The sequence below is a fragment of the Glycine max genome, chromosome 2 (assembly GCF_000004515.6).
Source record: "Glycine max cultivar Williams 82 chromosome 2, Glycine_max_v4.0, whole genome shotgun sequence".
NCBI lineage: Eukaryota > Viridiplantae > Streptophyta > Magnoliopsida > Fabales > Fabaceae > Glycine > Glycine max.
In genome coordinates this window covers 49,235,916-49,258,680 of record NC_016089.4, presented here as the reverse complement: position 1 = coordinate 49,258,680, position 22,765 = coordinate 49,235,916, and the positions used below count along the sequence as shown (strand labels likewise).

The 22,765-nt window shown below is 31.8% G+C and overlaps 2 protein-coding genes across 2 annotated transcripts; both read right to left on the bottom strand.

The window, feature by feature from the left end:
- On the bottom strand, nucleotides 1-3,142 carry LOC100811930 (pirin-like protein). The gene is made up of 6 exons (NM_001255572.2): nucleotides 2,991-3,142; nucleotides 2,727-2,776; nucleotides 2,581-2,619; nucleotides 2,435-2,463; nucleotides 1,673-1,839; nucleotides 1-712 (listed from the first exon to the last, which is right to left on the bottom strand). The coding sequence occupies exons 1-6, from the start codon at nucleotides 3,104-3,106 to the stop codon at nucleotides 208-210; spliced, it is 906 nt and encodes a 301-aa protein (NP_001242501.2). The 5' UTR covers nucleotides 3,107-3,142; the 3' UTR covers nucleotides 1-207.
- A 6,400-nt stretch (nucleotides 3,143-9,542) lies between these two features.
- On the bottom strand, nucleotides 9,543-16,639 carry LOC100811399 (glycerophosphodiester phosphodiesterase GDPDL1). The gene is made up of 9 exons (XM_003519560.5): nucleotides 16,348-16,639; nucleotides 15,265-15,558; nucleotides 14,890-15,008; nucleotides 14,298-14,799; nucleotides 12,977-13,015; nucleotides 12,538-12,822; nucleotides 11,413-11,555; nucleotides 10,360-10,843; nucleotides 9,543-10,269 (listed from the first exon to the last, which is right to left on the bottom strand). The coding sequence occupies exons 1-9, from the start codon at nucleotides 16,448-16,450 to the stop codon at nucleotides 9,977-9,979; spliced, it is 2,262 nt and encodes a 753-aa protein (XP_003519608.1). The 5' UTR covers nucleotides 16,451-16,639; the 3' UTR covers nucleotides 9,543-9,976.
- Between the last annotated feature and the right edge of the window lie 6,126 nt (nucleotides 16,640-22,765).

Here is a 22,765-nt window from a genome sequence, read left to right as displayed (position 1 = left end):
ATAAAATTTAAAATGATTTTTCCTCATATTGATATAATATTCATACATTCCAATTTTAGATTATATGTATATGCAAAAAATATTACATAATATAACGGTAAAAAGGATAGATACTCATCGCCTAATTCATACATTCCAATTTACATCAGAAATTACTTTTCCTCTCATCTTTCCCAAATCAACCAACAATTGTGACACTAAATAAAATCAATAATCAAGACTAATTGCACTTTCAGACCTCCAATGTCTAGCTTTCTCAAATCCGTTGGTATAGTTCTCAAAATCATCAATTGTTTGGTCAATCTCTTCTTGAGTATTCATCACAAAAGGTCCAAATTGCACCACAGATTCACCCAATGGTTCACCTCCAACCAAAATGAACCTAAGGACCTTAGAAGATTTGTTCCATGCCTCCAGGCCATCCCCAGAACCAAGAAGAAGTATATGGTGAGAGGTCACAGGTTGGGATTTTTGGTTTCCAAAAACACCCTCTCCTTCCAATATGTACACAAAAGCATTCCAAGATTTTGGTATAATTTGTTGCAAGTGAGCACCAGGTTTAAGAGTAAAATCCAAGTACATGGTTGGTGTCCTTGTGTAGATTGGTGACTTTATTCCAAGAGCTTCCCCTGCTATAACTCTAACTTTGATACCATCTATCATAGTTTCAGCTATGTCCTTGCTCAACATTTCCTGGTACCTTGGCTCAATCCTACAAGATAATAGTACACGGACATATGGTTTTAGCGTCTAAATTAAGAAACTACTTTACCAATTTAACGTGAAGTTCAAGGTAGATAATAATTGCTTCTTAAAGGATAGCAAATAGTACTTCCAAGAAGACACTAATGGAAAAGTTGAATTCCTTTATAGTGGGGCATCCATAACCAGAAAATTTTGAAACTAGCATTGGCAACATGCTATTGTTGCTCTTATTATTGAACTTTCCATCATCACTATAGGATATTGGGGTGAGAGGCACATTTTTTATGCTGGCCATTTCAGGCCCTTTTGCACACTTGCATCTTTTGATGCCCTATTCAAGAGCACTTCTAGGAAATGGTACGTGATGACGAATCATGAGAAAAAAGTCATGTGAAAGTGAGGAAGGCATATCTTAATTCAGAAAGTTTTTAAAGATTTGACTGTTTCTTTGTGAAGAGTGGAGTTCCTTTTTGTCTCATTGATATGATCCTCCAAACCCATGATGATGATGATCTTCAGTGACGCAAAAAGTACGTCTTCTAATAAGGCTAAGATTGTGATTTGAGTATTTCATAAAAAAAGAACTTTGTTGGTTACTCTTATTTGGAGGTTTTTACATTAAAATAAAGTATAAATGAATTATAAGATATCTAAACTCTAGAAAATTTATTTAGTACATGTTTAGTACTGTGTCCATTCCATGAGACGCGCGTCAACCTGAAGCAACAAATAGGAATTTTTGTATTTTTTTCATTCATTTGATTTCATGTATGTTTGTTGATAAATATGTATATTTGATGCTTATCCAAATACACTTATAAAAATGACTTGTGATTTTTTGCAAGTTCAATGAGTACTTAATTAAGTTGTTTACTATTTATAGACATTTATAATGACAATAAGTATTTAATTAAGTTGTCTAATCAAAAGTGTCTCTAATATTGGAATAGAAGAATTGTGCACTTACATTTTATGTTTTGAAGCAAGGTTGATCCACAGCTGGAGACCCTTTTGGGTTCCTTGAGCTGCAGGCATTTCTGAGTGAACTATCCCTCTCCCTGCAGTCATCCATTGCAAGTCACCAGCTTCAATTGTTCCCTTATGTCCTTCAAAATCTTCATGCGTTATAGCTCCCTGAATTGCTCAAAAAATTGCATTCAGGTGAGGTTAGAACATCAGCACAACCATATGTGACCAATATGTACCCAACTTTAGATACATTACATTACACTCAAGATGGTAGTTGGCATTCTTGAAAAACAAACAAGATATCAACATGTGGGGTCACTCTTGTATTTGTGCTTATAACCAACTACTATTTGCAATCATGACACAATCTTTAATGGTTTGGTTTTCGAGGCCCTAATCTTAATTGGTAACGAATCATTAATTTGTGACTTACATGTTGCCACACCACCAGCACACAGATTAACACCATATTGAGCTGATACTTGCATTGGCTCAACTAAAACTATGAGCAAATATAGAATAAAGAAATCATAAAGAGAAATAGTATTTAGTTTACTTTAAAATTTTCGTTTTTCAAGCATGTTGATTTGCATAATGGCCATTATATTATACGCCTTTGACTTTATAATTAACACGGATTGCAACAAAAAATAAAAATAACTTAAAACGTGGTTTCTCAGATGTTGGAAAACAGTTTTATATTAATCAATTATCAAAGGAGGAAAAGCCAATGAACTTAACCAATAAATATTTGCTCTACCTGCAACATGTATGTGACTGTCTCAAATCCTGTTAAAAGAAAAGTAAAAAAAAAAACACCCACAATGAAGGAACAAGTTAGAAACTAAGCAAATCAGATCATTGAAGAACATAACATAAATGACACAGAAAATCCAATTGGCAAACCTCTATGTGGATGATCAGGAAACCCAGCAGGAGCGGTGACTGCAATATTTCAGAATTTCACATTCTTAGAATACAATACAAGATTGATCCCGATAGATTTTTCATAATTCAAGTTAGAAAACAGAGAAAATTACAGAGATGCCCACCTGAGAATTCATCCAAGACAATGAAAGGATCAAAGTACTTGAGCTCAAATCTGAACATGCCCACATAACCAACCAGTCAATTCAGAAAGCTCAATTTAAAAAAAAAAAAAAAAAACTTGCAATGCTATATAGTATATACATAAAGTTAATCTACACCTTTCAACCTTAGGATCAAAATTAACTTCAGTTAAATATAATCATAACTATGCATAATGGCTAAGGCTAAGATTAACTGTGTAATAATTAATCTCTCTTAAGTCTTACCTCCCTATGCTTCTTCTAACAACAGCCCCAACACCCTCATGCTGAGGTCTGGCCAAGAACTTTCTGGCTACAAGACGAGGTTCATTAATGTAACTGCAAATATCTTGGTCCGGCATTTTATGAAAGAAGTGCAAAAGAGAAAGGAAAAAAAACAGTTTATAGAATGATGGAAATGTGAGGAGCAAGACATAGATTGTTGAAGGTATATATAGGAAAAGTGGGGGGGGGGGGGTGTGGCGTGAGAAAGAGAGGTAGAGAGAGGTTCACTCTTGGAAAGTCAAACTCAAAACGTTGAGGTGTTGGCTGCCAATGAAGACCCTCATAACATACATAACATAGCATAGAATTATAGAATAAGAGTTTGCTTGAGCTCAAGGTTCTTTTTTTTTCCTTATTCCTATGAACGTCAGCATAACGCACTCATGACGTGTGGTGTGTCTCATGGGAATAGGCATAGGACTTGGGAATTTTTTGAATTCATATATGTTATATGATATATCTTACTTGTTACGTGACTACCACCTGTCATGTTGAATTGTGTGGTTTTATCTTCAAATCAAATTTAAGGCTAATAAATATTATATAAAGGCAGAAGAAAAAAAAATATATCTTGGATCCTAGCTGGACTTGTGCCTCTGCATCATCACTTGACAACTGACATCACCCACGTTTCACAATCGGTTAATTAAAGTCTTGACTTGTTTTTAACAACCTTCGCACCTCATCATTTTGTTCTGCTTTACAATTTCGGGGAATAGTTATGGCCTCTTTTGTTTCTCTATTCACTCTTTTTACTTATTTTTTGATTACATTTAAATGGTTCAAAAGTTTAGCATTTTTTTTTTTAGTTTTATTCTTTGTCCTATACTCGGTGTCAAGAATTAAAAGTATTCTCACGAATGTCTTGTTTCCACTATAGATAAGCTTACGTTTGGCCGAAACAAATAGGTAAATTAGTTGAGCTGTGCATAAACACTTAATAATAACAAAAAGAAATTATGAGTTAAATTTAATACTCAAGCTGAAAAATCTTCATTCAAAATGGAAATATCTTTAGTTGATTTAATAATTAAATTGCTATTAATTATAAATAAATATGTTGAACTTTGAAGCATAAATTTAATTTAATAATATTTCATATCATTTATACTAAACAATATTTGGAGATATTTGAAATGATTCGGTTATATGTGAATGTGATTTGAGAATAAGATATTTTTTATGCGGGGTGTGACTTTATCATATAAAAATATTTTTAAAAAAAACTGTTAAATCATATTTAAAGAAATAAAAAAAAATCGTAACTAATAGGAAATAGTTTAAATTATAATTTAAATTCCTAATGTAACCTTGTTCTATATGTAGCACAAAAAATGATGCAAAAAGTTACTTGTGTGGTTAAAATGAAACTTTTGTTGCTATTGGTGATATTTATTTTCAAGTTGATCCTTATATTAAAAAGTTCTCAAATCAATCCCCATGCGAAAATAAAAGGTTGATTTATGACTAAAGATGCAAGACGAAGTAAAGTGAGATATGGGTCAAGGAATGGTGGTCCTAAGCGTGTTTGGTGTAGGCGATTAGAGACCCATTTTCCATTTTTAAGGAGACACAAGATTATATAAAATTTTAATTAGTATATATAATTATTGAAATAAAAAAATTATTTAAATAATTTTTTTAATTAATAATTTTTCAAAAATAATAGTAATAGAATGATAGAAGATAATATGGCAAATGTTTTTGTGTACATTAGAATATCTATTTAAATTAATAAGTTTTAGAATATATTAAACTCCTAGTTTATTTAGACATTTCATTTTCTCCTCTTTCTTTTCTTCTCATTCTCTCTTTAACTCTTTTTCCCTCATAATTTTTTTTGAGTCCGTAATCAAATATAAACAGGGTTACGAGGTGAGAAAATTACAACCATCAAGCTCAGGCCTTTTAGAAAAGATAACGGAGAGATCAAGATAATTCGTACGGAGGAAAAAAAACATATACATACGCTCAATGGTTTTAGGCTAAATAGCAACAATATGAGAGTGAATGAAACTAAAATTTATATCACAATTGCTGATTAAAAAATATTTTTTTATCATGGATTAAAAAATAAAGGACATTTAAAAGCTTATTTTTAGTTGAAAACAAGTGTCTTGTGTACAAGGATCAAAGCTCAAATTTAAACTAAAAAATATGAATAGACAATATATAATTTGAAACATAAATAAAAATTGGTCTTAAAATTACTTAAAAAAATTAAAATAATAGTAAAGTCTCGTCCAAATTTTTTTATGAATGAAAAAATTCTGGGCATTAGCAAAACACAAAGAGGAAGTCTAAATATTGATATAAATTTGTTAATGCTGGTACTTATTTAGAAAACACATATTTATGGATTATATTTTCCTTTTCTGTTTGAAAAACATCAAATTATGTTTTTAATCCATGATATTTATCAGTTGTTAGAGGGATGTTTATGTGGTGATATTGGCAGAGACACTATTATTGTGGCATAAGCATGATAACAAATACTAATGTATGTTTGAGTCACATCTTTCATCATGAATCGCTCAGCACCTCAAGAGGGAGGAATTAATCAAGACGTTGAAAAATGGTTTTTCTGAAAAATATGGAAACTACGAAATTGGATGAAAACCACAACTGGAGATCAATGCCATGAATGAGTAGGAAAATCCCAGTCACCTTCAATGATGCTTCCATTCTTTCATCGAAGGTAAGTACAACAAAATAAAGAAAAAGAGGGAAACAATGTTGAATAAAGTGGTCACTTGTTCGCGGCGTGCGTGTATGGTTCATGATGAAAGACTAAGTCCCACATTCTACACGCAAATGAGGGTTTATTCCAATGTTAACTATATATATATATTTGTATAGTCAATAGAGTTTGGGAGGTATATGTTCCCACTGAATCAATTAACCTACAACTTTTTTCTCTCTCTTAATTTTCCTTGGGTAAATTTTTTAACCTCAGTTTGTATTTAATCATTTCTTAATATGAAACTGTTTATATATATAATCATTCAATGATATGTTGACGCTTTATTGAAACAATTAAACTTGCTAAATAATTGTTGTGATAGTTAAAAAAGTTCTTCCGCATAAAATACATGTAGTCTGAAAAGAATTAGTGTTATCTGTTATTCTGTTTCTTTGCTTTGCATCTCCTTAATTGGAACCTTCAGATTGCATTTATTAGTTAAATTTGAAACATGTTTCTTTGTTCTTCTTTATTTGGCAGTGGCACCAGCCGTGACAAACTGGTAAGCAATCTGTTTGCTGCGACAAAAATGACATCATTAGAACAAAAGCATGACGCCTCCAAAATCGAACTCATTAATTCAAAAAGGCCATGGACTTTATCAATATTATTATTAAACTCCACATTCTGATAAGTAATATTACCTGATAATTAACATGAGTTACTCACTAAATATATGTAAATTACCTAATTTTAATGGTGAAATTAATGGATTAAGATACACTTCTTTGAATAAATTACGCTCTACTTAAGAGAGATATAAAATGTGATCTTTCTTTTGTATTTTAATACTGTATATATTTTACAACTTCAAGTATATATGTATTATATTTTATTTCATTTTAAAATTTTCTTTTAAAGTTCTATTAATTTTCATTATATAAAATTTATTACTAAAATATTGTTTACACTATCATTTTTTGATAGATGCAAATATTACATTGATAATTTCTTCTTATATTAAGATATACACTTTCCTCGTTTAATGTTTTCTATCTCGAGAGATTTTAAAATTCATTTTTCTCTTTCCTTTGTTTAAGACATACAATTTTTCCTTAAATAGGTGAAAACATATCTCAATTTTTCATATTTTTTTTCTATGAAAATTATTATAACTTCTATTAATTTGTTTTACCAAAAAAATTATTTGTTAATACATTTGTTCACTCTTTTACAAAACTGTGTTACTATTTTTTTTTTGTTTTTATGATATATTTCCAGTCATATTTTTTTTCTCCATTGAATGTTATTTTTAACCTTTTATATATTACTAACAACATTTTTTTTAATAATTCTAATAACAAATTTAGTTACACATTTTATCACTCTCAAACTTTTACTTTGCTTAGCTTGCAACTCCTTAAGAGAAACAACCTTAATGTGCAGACAAGAGGTGAAAATGGTGACTTGGTAAATTAAAAATACTTTAGTATAATTTTAATTAAAAATATATTTTAAAATATTTTAAAGAATATTCTTTAAAGGTATTAAGTTAAATACACTAAAATTAACCTCATTAAACATTATCAACAATCAATATATCATGTTCTTTTCAAATCCATACATTATTTATAAAATAATATTAACAATATTTTTTTAAATAAATATTAACAATCTCTTTGACCGTTACTAAATTAAAAAAAGTTTTTTTTTTCTTTCAATAATAGTCAGTTAATTATATCTTTTGATGCCTGAAATATTCTTGCAGATCTCAGCATGAGCTGAGAATACCCCTTGGCAGTTGGCACAAGTGTCTGCAAAAAATAGACTATATTAAAATATCTATATAAAATGATAAGCACAAGTATAAGCTATCATTATCATGATTACCCTACTTGGAATCAATCACTAAGGAGAGCTGCAAGAAAAACGGAAAGAAAACATGTAACGTGACAACTACTGAGTATATGAATTATGAAACCAAAATCATACCCAACTCAAATTGAAAGTGCAATCTAGGAGTAATCCACATTCTCAAATCCACAATAGTTCATAGAAAAGGAGAAACAATAGTGAATTATTCCACTTGTTTAACATAACCCACCACAATTGGCCATTATTTTTCCCAATACTTTGTGGAAGCAGGGTTCGTAATAAGGAACACAATGATTATTGCTATGGTAACAAAGAGAGAGCATAATGGCATCCCTCAAGGAGACTCCTTTAAGTGGGTGTAAGATGGGAATATTGCCTCCCCAGATCAATTCCTGTTCTACAATCTTCGTAGTTTCTGAGTTTATTAGTATAATTTAGAGAAATCTCAATAGAAATTGGCACAATTTTAAATTTACTCATTGATAGCAACAGCAATTAATCCGAAAAGATTATGTCAAATATTCTATGATAGTGTAGTGCCTAATGAAATCACGAATTCAAAAATCTAGCTAAGGATCACCATTTTGTTTAGTATTGTTAAATCGGGGAGACCAACCCATTTGTGCCACTCATTGTGAGTAAAGTCAAATATAATTTGTGAGGTTCATGTATCGTTACCTTATGATCACACACATGTTACAAGTTAACAAGTAGTAGTTAAGTACTAGTTTGATAACCCAGGTTCAAACGTTACTCAATATGCTCTAATTTTAAATTATTCTCTATGAAAGATCATTTTTCTAGAGTCGGATCATATTACTATGGCCTAAAAGTAAACTTTTTCTGTGAGTCTTCAGTGAAATTATATATTCATAACTCGAACACAATACACTAATTAAACTATATTAATTATATGTCAAATTATTTATGTGCTCAATGATTCTCTAATTTTAACTTGTTGACATACATTTTTTTTATCATATTCTAAGTATATCCATTAACAAAATATTTAATTTATATTTATATAATTATAAATGCTAACCAGTGCTCTAAGAGTACTCGTTAAGAAATTTAAAGATTTTTTTTATTGAAATCGGACAATTATGCTTCTCAAATTTTGTATTTTCTTATGATTTTCATAATAAATAATTTTTTTAATTCCTTAATGAATGCCTTAAGACACTATTAACAAGATACTTATATAACTATGCCAAAATATTGGTTTTAATATTATTTTATTTAATATAAAACATACAGTAATTTGTAATATTAGATCTAATGTAAATTATTATTTAAGATTTTTTTGTTTTAAAATGACATTTAAGTAAAACTTAAAAAATAAAAAAAAGGTTAAATTATTTTTAGTCCTTTAATTTAATTTTTAGATTTAATTTAATTCTCTGATTTTTTATTCAATTTGATCTCCTAATTTTTTAAATTGAATCAATTCGATCCTTCGATATAAATTGTAAAAAATAACATTTTATGATGATTCAAAATCACTATTAAATTTTAAACGATCATAAAATGCATCTTTTTTCAAAAAATAAATCAATTTTAAAAATTAAAAATTAAAAATTAAATTGAAAAAATATAAAATTAAAAGATCAAATTAAACTTAAATAATAAATTAGAAAAAAAAAAATATAATCTAACCAATAAAAAACTTAATACTTCTAAAGATTTTTTTATATCTTCAAACTTTCTAATCGAGCCACCCCAAAATTGGTTCCGGTTGAATTGGATCAATCAATAATTATGTTGATTTTTTTCTTTGAAGGGTATGATTTACTCACTTATCACTTTCAATACCAATCCATGTCACTGGTCATAGGCCTTCAAGCGAACAGTATTCAAACACACCCCTTCTAGCTCTAGTATGCGTTATCTGTTCGGTATCGCTAATCAATCATTTTTGTTAATTACATTTAGGATCAGAAGGAGAGTAAAAATTGTTTATATTGAAACAATCAACCCATGTATATGCTCTGGAAAATTCTCGGGAAAATTGTTAACCTAATGCCAAATGCACCCCCAACAAGTATTAAATATAAATATATCTTACAGCAAAAGATACAAAATACACATCTAAAAAGAATTCATAAATATATACCACGCGGGCTTTTGTGCTCATAGATCCAACCCGAGAAGCAATTGAGGAACTAAGAATGGACAAGCGTAGCTACAACAAATAAGGTTGAGAGAATTTGCTCCTTTTAAGAAGAGAACAAAAAAAATGTGGATTGTTCATCTAGTCTTGAAGCCAAAAGCTTCAATGCCACTCAATCCTAGAAGAGATGTGGAAATAGAGGGTTGAAACCACCAAAAACAACCTTTTCTCCATATTTTTTTTGTTTTTCCTTAGAAGGAAGTTTAGAGATGATTTTACTCAAAGCAGAAGAGAAGCTATAAACACGGCCAGAGTGGACAAGAAGAAGCAGACAGTGACTTTAGGCTGTGAATTTCCCTGTGGTGATTTGGTTCCGGCATTCGGGCTGGAAGCTGGGGCTATTTTAGCAACAGGAGGCAAAGGTGGCTCTGCCACTTCAGATTCTGTCAAGGGTGGAAATGGAGCCTCGGCTGGAGGCAAGAATTCTTTGGTAATGAGTCCAAAAAGACTACCTGGTTGAACAGGTTCCATGTAAGTAGGTTTGTTGTCACCCAAACCTAAGCATTTGTTCCCTGCCGTAGAACGGAGAAAAATTATTTCAGTAAAAACTGTTTATATTGAAACAATCAACCCATGGTACAGCAGAATTTGCTAGCACTTACTTCTGTATCTGTCAGCAGTTTTAGGGAAGTCTGTGATGATACCATCAATTTGTGCTCCCGTAATATATGTGTTGATCTCAACAGTTGCATCTGAGAAGAAATCCCATGCTTGAGACACAAACTCATTGCTAAATGTTTCTACAAAAACTGAGAGGCTAGCATTTTTTAGCTTTGGCACAATATTTGTATAGGCCGTCAGGAATTGATCATTATTAGGAATTATGGAGTCCTTGTTGACAACCACAGAACTAGCAAAGCTCTTTATATCCTCAACAGCTGCATTAGCGGCATCACCAATGGTCTCGTCAATCTTGTACACAAGCTCATAACTGGTTTTCTCCTTGAACTTCAGCAGTACAGAACTATTAGTGGATTGAATATAAACCTTTTGGGATCCTGGTTTATCATAACCTGCTTTGCTCAAAGCACCGATGACAGCATCAATCACACTTAATCCTTGCTTGTCTGCAAGATAGGCTGCATTCTGATAAGAAGAAGAAGAACACAATATACATGTTAGTAAATAGAAGATGAAAGAAAAGGAAAAAAAAAATCATTTACACACAAGGAACATGCCAAATAATTCTTTACTTGGTTGAAATAAATCAGGGTGAATAGAGTCAGTGAAGAAATATTTGATGTGAAATTCACATGAGTTTTGGCAGGTGAGTCATTTTGCTTTTGGTTTCAAAAGAGAAAGTTGTCAGCTGCATGAAGCACAAGTAGAACTCCAAAGAGTTTAAAACAGTATATTTCATAATTTTTGGCCAAGTTATACAGAAATTTAGAAGTAAAGTATGGCCAACAAAAACAAGTGAGAAACAGGTCTTGTAACAATTTGATAGAAATAATGCATGATAGTCTTAATATTTCTTATTTCTATTTCCCCTATTATTCCAAGGTGAAATCAATCATAGGAATTATTAAATAACTTAAGTGACCCTAAGCCATTCTCACAAAAATTTGTCCTAATTCTTCAAAAAAAATTATATGTTCAAATAACAGCCAGTAGAATGAATACTATAAAGAATGAATAGGCATGGAAGCACACACCTCAACAATGATAGCGACACCTGATAGAGAAGTCTGATTTTTTGTCAAGGACAAGAAATCTGATAACGCCAACAATGTCCCAGCATTCTTAGATCTTGGATTCCTGAACAATCTGTATTTTGCAAAAGGGTTCAATATTGAGGCTGCAGGGAAAATAGAGAACAGAAAAATATGTCAAATATTTGTTGTAACACTTATCATAGGCAGCCAAGTGAAAGGCACCAAAAGATATGAGAGGGAAAATTTTGCCATGGTAATTTATCAGTGAGACATTAATTGTCCTATAAAGTGAAATTGTAAGCTAATTTCCCCATTATTCCCAAAACACGACTTGTTTCAATGTTCATATATCTCATTCTGAATTTTGGCTACTTGAAGTATCAGTCAACTAAGCTTTGACAAAGTAGGGATACCAAATTATAGATTCCATTAGGCTTTTTGCTTCGTGGGTTTGGTTCATGTCCCCCCATGTTTTGTTTTTAAGTTCCTCTTCTTTTTGGTTAATATATTTCCAGTGTGCCGTAAGCATGCTGTTTTGTTTAAAAAATAATAGGCTAAATTGTGATTTTAGTCCCCGTAGTTTCTCAAATCCATGATTTTGGTCCACTCAATCTTAATTGTAACATTTGGTCTTCGTAGTCTTATGAATTGGTGATTTTAGTCCTGATAGATTATTAACATATAATTATGATTAACTGAGTTATTAAGTTAATTATAAATTAATCAAAAACCATTAATTATTAAAAAAATTGAATAAAAAATTATTAATCCTAATTTTCTGCAACACGGTTCTTCCTCTTCTCTGCAAACACCTCTTCTACCTACTCCACCACCAGCAGTAACACCACATTAGGATTAATAGTCTTTTATTTAAGTTTTTTAATGATTAATAGTTTTTATTTAATTTATAATTAATTTAATATCTTTAATAATCATAATTATTAGTTAATAATCTTTCAGGGGACCAAAATCATGGATGTGAAAAACTAGAAGAACCAAAATTGCAATTCAGCCAAATAATAATTAAGCTTTGACAAGTCTGGATTAACTCCATGCAAATACAGAAATGTAGAAGAACAATAGACCTTATTGAATAGCTAACAACTACAGAACTATCTGACTTACGGGTCAAGCTTTTTATATCATTCCATGTCAAGTTGAATGCAAATATGCCAATGCCAGATTTGATCTCAGGGATAGTCATGGCAAATTTGCTGAAGCTTGATTGGGCGACTGTTGTACTCTCTATAAGATCAATGGAGTTTAAGCAAAATGGTGTTCCGTCCTTAGACATTTGAACAGGACAGTCAAGAACATCCACACCATCAGATATGGCCTTATTATATGCTAAGTCGGTACAAGCAGGATAATCTCCACTTGCTCCATATTTTGAGATAACCAAAGTTTTATCTGAAACATGATAAAAAAAAAAAGTGAGAGAAACAGGTCAAACAATTATGCAAGCTATGCTTCCATCGAATGATAAAAATCATACAGTCAAACAACTAGAAATCGCTAAGAACAACATGAGAATACATATTCCAAAATCAAAACTAAAAGTTACCTTTTTTCGTAGCATTGGTGCCTAGGTGAGCAAAGCAACCTGCATTATAAGAAGACAACATAGTATCTACTTAAATAGAGAAAAAAAGGATCGTAAACACAAACATACAAACATGTTCTGAGATTACAATTTATAAGTACGCAGTAGAACCCATAAGCGACTATTATCAAGTACATGCTTATGTCTTATGCTTATATGATGTAAAAGCATTTTAAAATTGAGAAAGAAAATTCTAGTTAGGATAGCTAATAAGCATGCAATGCCTAGAAGGAAAACATCGCTATGTGCTTTCATGCAGTAAGGAAACTGAACACCATGACAAAATCATTTACTATAGTTGATTAAAGAGTATATAACTGGACCATATGATCTGCCTAAAGGAGTCTGCCCTAAGCTGAATTTAGTTTACTGTGGAAGCTTGAAAGTGGGAGGTGGTGAGAGATTGGCTAAAAGTAAATATTTTTAGTAACTTTATTCATGCACTTGGACCAGCATTCGGACATGAGATCCTTTAGTCAAAGTCAACATAAATCCCATCATATCCTTCCATTGATTAAGGGTTGCATAACAATCTTAGTGGCATACTCATGCAAAGTGAAAGTATCTGCTTACTAAGATTGGATAGTAAGGATAAATTAGCTTCTAAATATATCAGTGTTGGGCAGATTGATCACTAAAGTCCAGGATTATGCAACATCTGGCATGTTGATTCACAAGATAAATCGTAGCTTTGAGGAGATTAAAACAATTTCACTGAGGATTAAAATTGAGGATTTTCCCCATGAAGTTTAAACAAGATATCCATGGCCACTCTAAAATTGAAAAGGCATGCAAATGCAAGAGGCACGGTTAAGGTAATTCACTCAAACACTATGAGCATGAGACTAGGAAGACATTAGGATAGTTTTATTTAATGGAACCTTACAGCTGCATCAACTCCATTCCGAGGGACAAATGCTGTATATAGTGAAAAACTGAAAATATATATAAGGATATGTTTGGTTGGAAGAGTTTGAAGGGGAAGTGATGACAGCAGATTTTTCATTTATAAAATGTTTACAAAAACGAATAAGTGATGATTGGCAAGTTACACTACTATCTGATTATATCCCCCAGTTCTATTATTTTAAGAAATTCTCAAATAATTAGAATGTTTACATAAAACAAGTATTGTCTCCCTTCTAAACTCTTCCATTCACTTCTAAACTCTTCCATCCAAGCATACCCTATGTCGACGTAAACAAGATTTTGATAAAATCAAATGCATTCTAATTGTGGCAGGCTATTCTAACATGGCGGAATAAACAAATAAACAGCTTACCTATAGCTTCAAATGGAGTTATGGGAAAATCACTCAGCACACCATCAACAGAGAAGTCACCATTGTCTACAAATTGGAGGTACTCGGCAAGAGGATCATAACTGTAATTGAAGCTAAATGGAACATCATTCACAAAATCTGATGCAAAAACTTCCAGGCCTGCTTTATGTGCATCTGAGACCAAAGATGTATGTGATTGTAGATAAAGAGTTGCATCTACGGGCCATATGTATCCCTTTGGAACAAGAATTCCAGAAGCAAATGTCTTGATAAATGTAAGATTTTGTAAAAGCGAACCATAAGTCCGATTGGTTGATGGATCTACATCACTCAGTCCCATAAACCTGAAGACCAATTTTGTTGTTTTTGGGTTGAAGCGTGATGCTATACTTCTTAGAAAACCAACCTCAGGCGATGAGATATAACTGAAAACTACTTTTCTAGAAACTGAAAGCACAAAGCTTCTCATACTCAAATTGTGTTGTGCGTAGAATGCATCATGCTTTAAAATATAAGAGAAAGCAAAGAGTTAGTTTTAAAGCAAACAAGGAGACTGAATCATGAGAATGGATTATGCATTCATTTTATTTACCTGAATATTCAACCATTTTCCTTTTGGTTTTTGCCTTAATTTAGCTAAATCCTCAACAGTAAGAATTCCAAAATTGTTGCCATCAAACAGGTTGGATCGAGAGTATACTCCCTGAGTTACTGTCCAGAAACAAGAAACTGTCAGCAACTATACAAAGAAACAAGTTCCCTATCCAAAAAGAAAAAAAAAAAAAAAACTTCAAAGCTCATTTGCATGCTGAGACAGAAAAGGGTTAAAAAAGATCCTGATTAGAAGCTAAACCTTAAATCAACAACACACATATAGACCGTAGAAAAGAATCACTCAGTCCATCAAATTCCGAAAGTTTATAACTGTTAGCAATAAAACTACATGTTTGAAATAAACTAAACTCACAGACGACACTAGATAGGTCCTTCAGGGTATAATCCAGAGGAAAATAGCCACGGGTGGGTACACCATTAACTAAGTAACTTGTGGTTTTATTTGGGTAAGCGCTTGCAATGTAAGTAGAATTTGCAAGGTTTATATCTGGCTGGCAAATCCCAAGTCCATCTTTTGTTAATTGCACATCACACCATATATAGACATCTGGTCCACTCGTTATTACTGCCAAATTATAGGAAGCATCACTGGAATCAGGAAGCATCCCCGAAAATCCACCACGTGCTACAACCAATGGCGCACCTCCTGCAAAACAAGTATACAAGTAAGTTTCAAAACACCTAACACAGTGAAAGTTCCTCCTTAAACAATAATAAAAAGTGCAAAAGTCATTCAAGAACATATTCTAAAACTGAAAGTGGCAATGGTCTCTGAGATTATATCAAGAATCGTATTCAGTCAGCGATTGGCCTTTAGATTACATGGAAAAAATTGTTCATGTTGAAGATCCTAATAGGCTAATGAAATGGCAAAAAAGAGTGTATAAATAGGGGACAACCCTCATTTCTTAAGCTAGCTTTTAAGATTGAATATGACAAAACCCAAATTCTAAATTCTAAAACGGTATCAGAGCTGATCCTAGCAATTATTGTTGAATCTATCGGGTCACCCGTTAAGTCATGAAAACTTCACATCGAAGATGTCTAGTCCTCGGCGTGGGGAAGGCTAGTTAGCTTTTGAGGTTGAGTGAGGCTCAAACCCAAATTCTAAGAGTTGAATCCGCAAACAGTTCATTCGGCCAAAACTTTCCCTGACAACAAATAACTAATGTTTCCCTTTCACATACGATATTCTCAGATTAAGCTCTCGAGAAACGTCAAACTCTTTCTAAGCACTGCATATAATATCAATAGACCATAAACTAGCTCGAAGCTTAGCAAAGCCATTTATCCAAATCCGAACTCAGCTCAAAGTAAAAAAACGAAATCAAAGATAACACAAAAAAGAAACGAACAGATCGTACACTTGGTTAGTTATTAAAGAGTAAGTGAAGAGGAAGAGAAGCAAAGATGGTAGTAAAGCATGAGACATTACCGCTGAGAGTGTTCCAGGTAGATCTCTGAGCAGAGATGAGAGCAAGGAGCGAGTGAAGAAGAAGCAGGGCGAGTGGCGCAGAGAGAGCGCGTGGATTCCACATCCCGGCAACCTTGGCAGATTACGAACAGGACCAAGTGATGAACCCAACCACCTCAAAACTTTTAGAGAGAGAAATCAGGTCTTAACTCACCGGAAGAACTTTTTCTCATGCAGTCTATCATTGTGTATTTACATACTATTTAATATTTATTATTTTTCATGGAAAACTCTTAGCAACTACATGTGGATAGTATTAATTTTTAATACTTTCTGTTTTTATTTATAAAGATGAAGGAAAAGTTATTAATTTAATGGATAATAATAAATTTATAATTTTTTAAAACTATTCTTATCGTTAATACTTATTTGTTGATATATTTTTTCTATTTTAATAAAAGATATTTTTAATTAAATAAATATTGTTGTATTAGGGGGCGAAGTGGACAAGCTGGCTTGAGCTAAGGCGCGGTTTTGACTGATATATTAGGTAGTGCGGAGTGGGGTCCACAACGTGGTTGTCAAACTCTGGCGCCCAGTGAGACTGCTCCCACTGCATTGGACCACTTTGTCCAAGTCCAACATGTTTTCAGTTATTCCATTTTTTTAAGGACCTTTAGACTTACTATTCACATCACTTTTAATTTAATTCAAATCTAACAATAGATAATAAGATATTACTATCTTGTGTTACATCACTTTTCTTTCTCTTCACCACAATTATTGTTATTTTTACCACAGTCATTCTCATCATTAATATTTTTATTATCGTCAGTGTCATTATTATTTTAACAATAATAAAAATAATTATCATAATAATAATGATAATAATAACAAAATAAAAGAATAATATAATACTATACAGAGAGGGAGAGAGATATGATTGGTATTTTCTTCGTAAAAAACAATTTTTATATTGAAGTCGCTAACCAACCAATTATACTTTAAAACAAAACAGAACTTTCTAATGTGTGGTCATTAATTTGAATTATGATGATGGACCTGGTCAAGTTGCATAAATTAAATGATCTGTCTATGTTTCAATGTTTGGCTTTATCGTGTTATGACATATTGACGTTGAAAACTGACTTTGAGGCCATGACTATTTCAAAAGGCCAATATTATTTAAGGATTAATTAAATTTTTATTCCTGGTCAAGAGTTTTAAATTTGTTATTCCTAAATTATTTTTTTAAAATATTGAATTTTTAAATATTTGTTATTTTAGATAGTCTTTATCATTAATAATTTTCGTTAAGTGTTAAATTATCTATTTAAATAACCACGAATATCATCATAAATTATAAATAAAGAAGATGAATTATTATTTGACATCATAAATTTCTTTATATATGATTATTGTACATTTATGGGTATTTGAAGTGTTTAAGTTCAAAAATAACTTTTTTTATATATTTTAATAACATAATATTATACATACAGAACACATCAGTTTAATTATATTTAAGTAAATAACAAAAACTAAGATGATTCTGTCATGAAGCATTATCTTGTCATGTATACGAAAAAGTAACTATATGTTCAACATCTGTTCCGGCTTGTGATGATACCTCAACATTTTGGAATCGTTTTCAGACCTTATTTCATTTTTTGGGGGGGTTGTTCTAATTGAAGGTACGTAGGACAGACTTTTATCTGCATAGATTAATAAGATTTGAGTAAAATTAATATTAAGTTGTATTAAATTAACTCATCTCATATGGTACTCTCCCTCTATAAAAAACTGAAGATAGAAAGTAGAAGTTTCTAGTTGAAATATCAAACCCAAGTCCCATTTTTGGTGCATTGACTTCCAAGTCAATTACATTACAGATTGGGGTAGAAAATGGATTTTTGTTTGACATAATAATTGAAGATATAGAAACATTAAATTTCATAGATAAAAAAAAAAAGCATTTATAGATGTATGGCTATGTCCCATCTTTTGCTTTCAGTTCTCAATCAGCATTGCTTTACGCACGGTATGACTTATTTTAGCTCAAACAAAGAAATGAATCATTGTGGGTTTGTTTTATTGGTTAAATAATAAGTTAAAAATACAAAAGGAAATAATTGGTAGAATATTGGGATAATGGTAATAACTAATAACTCCTTGCAAACTAAATGAAATTAAATTTAGAACTAATTAAGTATATGGTGCTTGACTTGGCTTCTATCTAATGAATTATTTTGCTTCCTGGATATTTTTAATGGGGATGTTATCATTCAAACCAGCACTATGAAGTTTACTTAATAATGACCATTTCGGATACACTTTCTTTTTGGGTATTATTATTATAAAAGCTAGACTCTGCGTGGCTTATACCTTAAATATTTTAATTTTTATATTGAGCTCCTTGGTGCAAAAGAATGGTTGATATCTGAAATTTGATTCCGTGTATAAACCAATTGTTGAGCATTGCATAGGTTGACTGTTCTGTAACATTGGATTCTACGTATAAATGAATTAATGCTGAATGTTGTTTCAGTTAAATAAGGTTGGCTCTTGGCATTACCACTACATGGAATTAGGTTGAGGAAGCTCAAACCTGAGGCTTCAGGTAAGCACACAAGGACAGACTGTATCAGATAACAAGACTAAGACCTATTGGATCAATAAAGAATATAAGAATGGGATTGATTTATGAAAATAAGTAATGAACAGTTGACTGAAAATAGAATGAAGTATACATGTGTGCTTTGCCCCTTGTAATAATTTGCTGAAGTCTAATGTTTAAGATAAAGAGTGTTGATTACATTTGTAATACATTTTTGAGTATGGCATAAATGCACCTAAGAACTAGAACTTCAAGGAAATAGCAAGAGGGCAAATCTATGATAGATAAGGTGCTCAATGAAAGACATAGATTGTATAAGAAGGGAAATTAATGACGGGTAGGGAAATATCAGAAAAAGACATTGAGAATGAGGAATCTAATTCGATCCTTGTTACTTGTTAGTGTTCTAAGACAGAAACTTACAAGTTAGACAAACAAGAGTGATGGCAACTTAAACGAATTTACTTTCAATGAAATGTTGTCATTGCATTATTGCTATTGCTTACTGGGCCAGCCTAGGAATTTTCCTTGTTCCTGTGGACGAATTACTTTGCAACTCTTTGAAGTATTTAGAGTGGGCATTGTAACAGTTGTACTTTACTTTTTCTTTTAAATAAATTAATTAATTAAGATTAGGTTATTAGAACTCTCACAATATAAAATATAAAAGAACTTTAATCCTACCCAACTTTATAAAAAAACATTTTACTTCATTTTTTTTACTTTTAAGAATCCTAATAGAAATAAACATAGGAGCTCTAGAGAGCACAAATAATGAAGAGCGTTTGAGCGACTAAATCGAGATAGATAAAAGATGAATTCCTCACACGTGTAAGATTAGAATAAACATGTGTAAGGATCCCTAGGATCAATTTTTAGATTATTTTGGGTTGTTTTATGAAATTCAATTTTGTTCTTGTGTTTTTATTCGCGAATCGACTAGGTTTGATGGAACCATTGATGTTCTAATGCGAAATTATTGTGAATTGATAAAGTTTATCTTTAACAATTAGGTGATTCACCAAGCTCTTAAGAAAAATTATATAGTATTGGTAAAATTGATACCTATTTTTATCATGATAGCTATTTCTTTTTCTTGTGATATAAAACATGTATCATTTTATTTTATAATGCCTTGCTATTGATTCTTTTTTGTTCTTTTGGGGCCTTTAATGTTTGATACTATGATGGAATTCTCTTAAATTTTTGTTTGAAACTTGAAATCTAAATCTTCCATTATGACATTTTACTTCGGATGTTTTCATCCCACGTTTAGATTGTTGTCTTTGTTTAAAGAAGCTAGATCATCAATTGCATTGGGAGTGTCTCAGAAAAGCACACATTACTTCTACTCATACTCATTGGGAAATGTTGTGAAGGATGCATTACTATGTATATTTTTTAAATATTATTTATTACTATTACCATGGTATCTCGTTGAGGAGTTTCTTGTATGATTATGTATTCTGTCTAGTGTATATATTACATACTGCCTGGCTCATTTATTGATTTTCTGCTCAGAACCAAGAACCAAACATTTTATTAAACATATTTCAAGTTTGAGTGAAAAGGAATGATAGACATCTGGATATTTTGTAGACATGGAGGGAAAAGAGTAATGATATTTTGTATTCTTGTACATTAAACACCTTTGCAACATCTACAACATCAGACACTAATACACCACACGTCTGCTTGCAAACTTTCGGGCAAAACACATTGATTAAAATGAACTGCACCTTTATTTGAAGGGCATCAGATGGTGTCTTAAAACATGAAAGCTTCTTAAGTGTTAAAATGAAACACCAGAAAGCAATTGTAGACTAAGAGGTTCTTAGTTGTAATGGAAAAATCTATAGATGCAAGGCAGATTGACTAGACCGTGCCATACTCTCCTTAACCAGGTTTTGAGCTTGCTTGGTCTAGTCTACTATGTTGCCTCGAAGTTAACTAGTGATGTTCAAAACATAGTTGGAACAATTATTTTGCATTTTTTTAGCTTCTGTAGTTTTACTTTGACTTGGTATTATTAGGCTGTGTCATGTGATATATTTATATAGTAGAATAGTGAAAATAATTATAAAAAAACACAAACTTACACTGGTCAATTACTTTCTAAAGAACAAAATGGTTCTTGGTGCCAAAAGCCTATCTTGAATGTGATCACCATTACTCTTTTCAGATAAACAAGTTTCTCATTTTGCATTTCGTGGCCTCAAAGCTGATCTCTCTGTTTGACTCTCTCAACCACTTCATTTCATCCTCCACATCCTGGTTTCTGCCTCTGTCCACTTGATACTCCTCCCTGCTACCTCCACTTCTTTTGTTTTCCTCTGCTCTACGTGTGCCCAAATGAACCTTGCCTGCAATGTTTGATAGAATTCATGCTGTGAAGATGTTCCAACATTTGGAGGAATCAAATGATAGGCCCAATGAAATTGGCTTCCTCTCTCTTCCATGCAGGGCTAGTTGAAGAAGGGAATTATGTGTTTGCTGGAATGCTGAGTTATTCTGTGAAACATAATTTAAAGCACTACACTTATATGGTAGGTCTTTTAGGAAGGTGTTACAAACAGTGTCTACACTACCAAATTAAACTACAAGTAAGATTACTTAAATTTCCTCCTTGCCTTTATTTCATTGAAATGGTGTATTTATAGTGATATATACTGATGATCTAGCACTTAAGGCCATAACAGAAAGGGACAGCGATAACAGAAAGGAATAACAGAGTAACAGCTAGTAACAGAATGGATAATGTTTGTCGGCAAGGGTCTCTCCAAAAGGGTGCAATCAAATGTAATCCTGCAGGTATGTTGGTTTCTTGTGTGTTCGTGTGGGCCTGGTGTTATCTGGGCTGTTGTTGCTATCAGAAGGTCTGATAATCTACAACAAGCAGAAGCTCTTGTCCTATCCATGCTCATTTCTCCAAATGGCGGTGTCTGGGGAGATTTGTTTAGCCTTTGTAGAACTTACTGTTGATAAATATTTGTGTTTTAATTTAAAATTTATAAATATATTAATTCTATTTTATAAAATAAAATATTTATTTTAGATTTTCTTAAGATTTTGTTTTAATGAGTCAAACTAGTTTGTTATATTTGTTGTGACAAGTGTAGGTTGGTTTTCCAACGGTCATATTTCTAACGGTCATATTTTGTTGTTGCAAAATGTCTATATATTCTCTTTCCTCCTTTCTACAAAGATGACAGAGCTACAGCTACAGTTTCATCCCTTTCTCCCAAAGTTTTCTATTCCTTTTCTTATAAAATAATTTATTTCTTGAGAGTAAGAGCATTGGTGTTCATAAGGTTTGGGGATCCTTTCGCTGCACACGATCGGAACCAACGGGTTGTCGTATCTTGGGAGAGGAGCGCAATCAGAATTTCTTACCCGTGCAGTGGGGGCGTTTTCTCTCTAAGGATAGCGTTTACGCGCTTCAACCCAGGCTATATCTTTCTTCCCTTAATTTTTTTTTCTTGTGCTTATTGTATGTTATAATGAATTATTCGTGCGTTGTCAATTAAATTTAATTTGCTACTGCTATTTCGTTATTTAATTCAAGACTGTGCATCTTCTTCATATTTATTTTCCTTCATTTTTATTTTATTTTTCCAACAGTCTTAGAGAGAAAATTGTTTTAGAGAGAAAAGCGTTATCACTTTCTTTTTGCATAGTCTTTTCTACAGTAGCATTTTGTTTTATCAAAAATGTCTGTCGTCAATATGATTGAGTTCCTTTCTAGTAAGCATGAAAAATTAATGGATGAAAATGCAATGCATTATGTTCCATTAAAAATGTTTTTATTATATTATTTAATTC

Excerpts from the sequence above, each read along its gene's own strand:
- LOC100811930 (NM_001255572.2), bottom strand. The coding sequence starts at position 3,106 with ATGCCGGACCAAGATATTTGCAGTTACATTAATGAACCTCGTCTTGTA. Across the intron at positions 2,777-2,990 it reads GTTAGAAGAAGCATAGGGAG|ATTTGAGCTCAAGTACTTTG; the intron begins GTAAGACTTAAG and ends GGGCATGTTCAG. Across the intron at positions 1,840-2,434 it reads CAGTCACATACATGTTGCAG|GGAGCTATAACGCATGAAGA; the intron begins GTAGAGCAAATA and ends TGAGCAATTCAG.
- LOC100811399 (XM_003519560.5), bottom strand. The coding sequence starts at position 16,450 with ATGTGGAATCCACGCGCTCTCTCTGCGCCACTCGCCCTGCTTCTTCTT. Across the intron at positions 11,556-12,537 it reads TGATATAAAAAGCTTGACCC|CCTCAATATTGAACCCTTTT; the intron begins GTAAGTCAGATA and ends TTTTCCCTGCAG. Across the intron at positions 10,844-11,412 it reads GTGTCGCTATCATTGTTGAG|AATGCAGCCTATCTTGCAGA; the intron begins GTGTGTGCTTCC and ends TCTTCTTATCAG.